At 62.6% G+C, this 1,502-nt stretch overlaps 1 protein-coding gene across 1 annotated transcript; it reads left to right on the top strand.

Moving 5' to 3' along the window:
* Window positions 1-260: 260 nt before the first annotated feature.
* Window positions 261-1,483, top strand: LOC113962696 (ATP-dependent 6-phosphofructokinase, muscle type-like; the record flags this gene model as incomplete). Its single annotated transcript, XM_027673459.1, has 3 exons — window positions 261-334; window positions 453-530; window positions 1,260-1,483. Coding segments are annotated over exons 1-3 (374 nt in total), but the record flags the coding sequence as incomplete, so codon positions are not given.
* Between the last annotated feature and the right edge of the window lie 19 nt (window positions 1,484-1,502).

The raw sequence follows: 1,502 nt of genomic DNA, 5'->3' as shown, positions 1-1,502 counted from the left end.
GGGGGGGGGTCTCTACTCGACTGTCCCCCCCCCCTCGGTGTTTGTCACCGGGTGTCACGCGCTGCCACCGCCACTAAAGGTCACCGGGGCAAAAATAACCCGGCAGCTGCGGGGCCGGGGGGGGGATGGGGGGGTCAGGGGGCCCCTTTGGCTTTGGGGGGGTCCCTGGGGGGGTCAGGGGGGCCCCCGGTGGCTTTGGGGGGGTCCCTGGGGGGTCCCTGAGGGGGGTCCCGGGGGTGACGGTGTGGTGCCCCCCCCAGGGATGAACGCGGCCGTGCGGGCAGTGGTGCGGGTGGGCATCTACACCGGTGCCAAGGTCTTCTTCGTCTACGAGGTCAGTGCTCCCCCGCCCAGTTTCCCCCAGTTTGCTCCCAGTTTCCCCCTGTTTTGTCCCAAAAAAGCCCAGAAGGGGGGTTTTGGAAACTTATGTGTGTGTCCCCCCCCCTTCCCAGGGCTACCAGGGGCTGGTGGATGGAGGGGATCACATCCAGGAGGCCACGTGGGAGAGCGTGTCCATGATGCTGCAGCTGGTGAGGCGGCACCGCGCACGGAACCGGCCGGAGCCGGAGCTGGGAGAGGGTGGGATGGGGGGGTGGGTGGGTGATGGATGGATGGATGGATGGATGGATGGAAGGAAGGATAGATGGATGGTTGGTGGATGATGGATGATGAATGGATGGATGGAGGGATGGGTGGATGGATGGATGGGTGGATGATGAAGGATGATGGATGGATGGATGGAGGGATAGAGGGATGGATGATGGAAGGATGATGGATGGATGGCTGGTAGGATGGATGGATGGATGGTTAGATGATGAAGGATAGTGGATGGATGGATGGAGGGATAGAGGGATGGATGATGGATGGATGGATGGATGGTTGGATGATGGAAGGACAGATGGAAGGATGGATGGATGGAAGGACAGATGGTTGGATGGATGGAGGGAGGGAGGGAGGGATGGATGGAAGGAAGGACAGATAGAAGGAAGAATGGAAGGAAGGACAGATAGAAGGAAGGATGGATGGAAGGACGGATGGATGAATGGAAGAACAGATGGAAGGAAGGACAGAAGGAAGGAAGGATGGATGGATGGAAGGACAGATGGAAGGAAGGATGGAAGGAAGGACGGATGGAAGGCCAGATGGATGGATGGATCGTTGGATGGAAGGACAGACAGCTGGCAGGACAGCAGGACGGCGGGCCGGCCGAGCTCCCCCTGCCCCGGTGGCGAGCTCCCCTGACCCCCGGGTGCCGGCAGGGTGGCACCGTCATCGGCAGCGCGCGCTGCCAGGACTTCCGGACGCGCGAGGGGCGGCTGAAGGCGGCGCGGAACCTGGTGAAGCGCGGCATCACCAACCTCTGCGTCATCGGCGGCGACGGCAGCCTCACCGGGGCCGACACCTTCCGCGCTGAGTGGAGCGGCCTCCTGGCTGACCTGCTCAAGGCGGGTACGTGGGCACCCCCTGGCACCATCCTTGGGGGGTTTGGGCCAAAATCGGGG

The sequence above is a fragment of the Neopelma chrysocephalum genome, unplaced genomic scaffold, assembly GCF_003984885.1.
Source record: "Neopelma chrysocephalum unplaced genomic scaffold, ASM398488v2 Primary Assembly neopelma1_184503, whole genome shotgun sequence".
In the NCBI taxonomy this organism is placed as follows: Eukaryota; Metazoa; Chordata; class Aves; order Passeriformes; family Pipridae; genus Neopelma; species Neopelma chrysocephalum.
The sequence above is the reverse complement of the archived record's forward strand: the minus strand, read 5'-3'. Positions and strand labels throughout refer to the sequence as shown.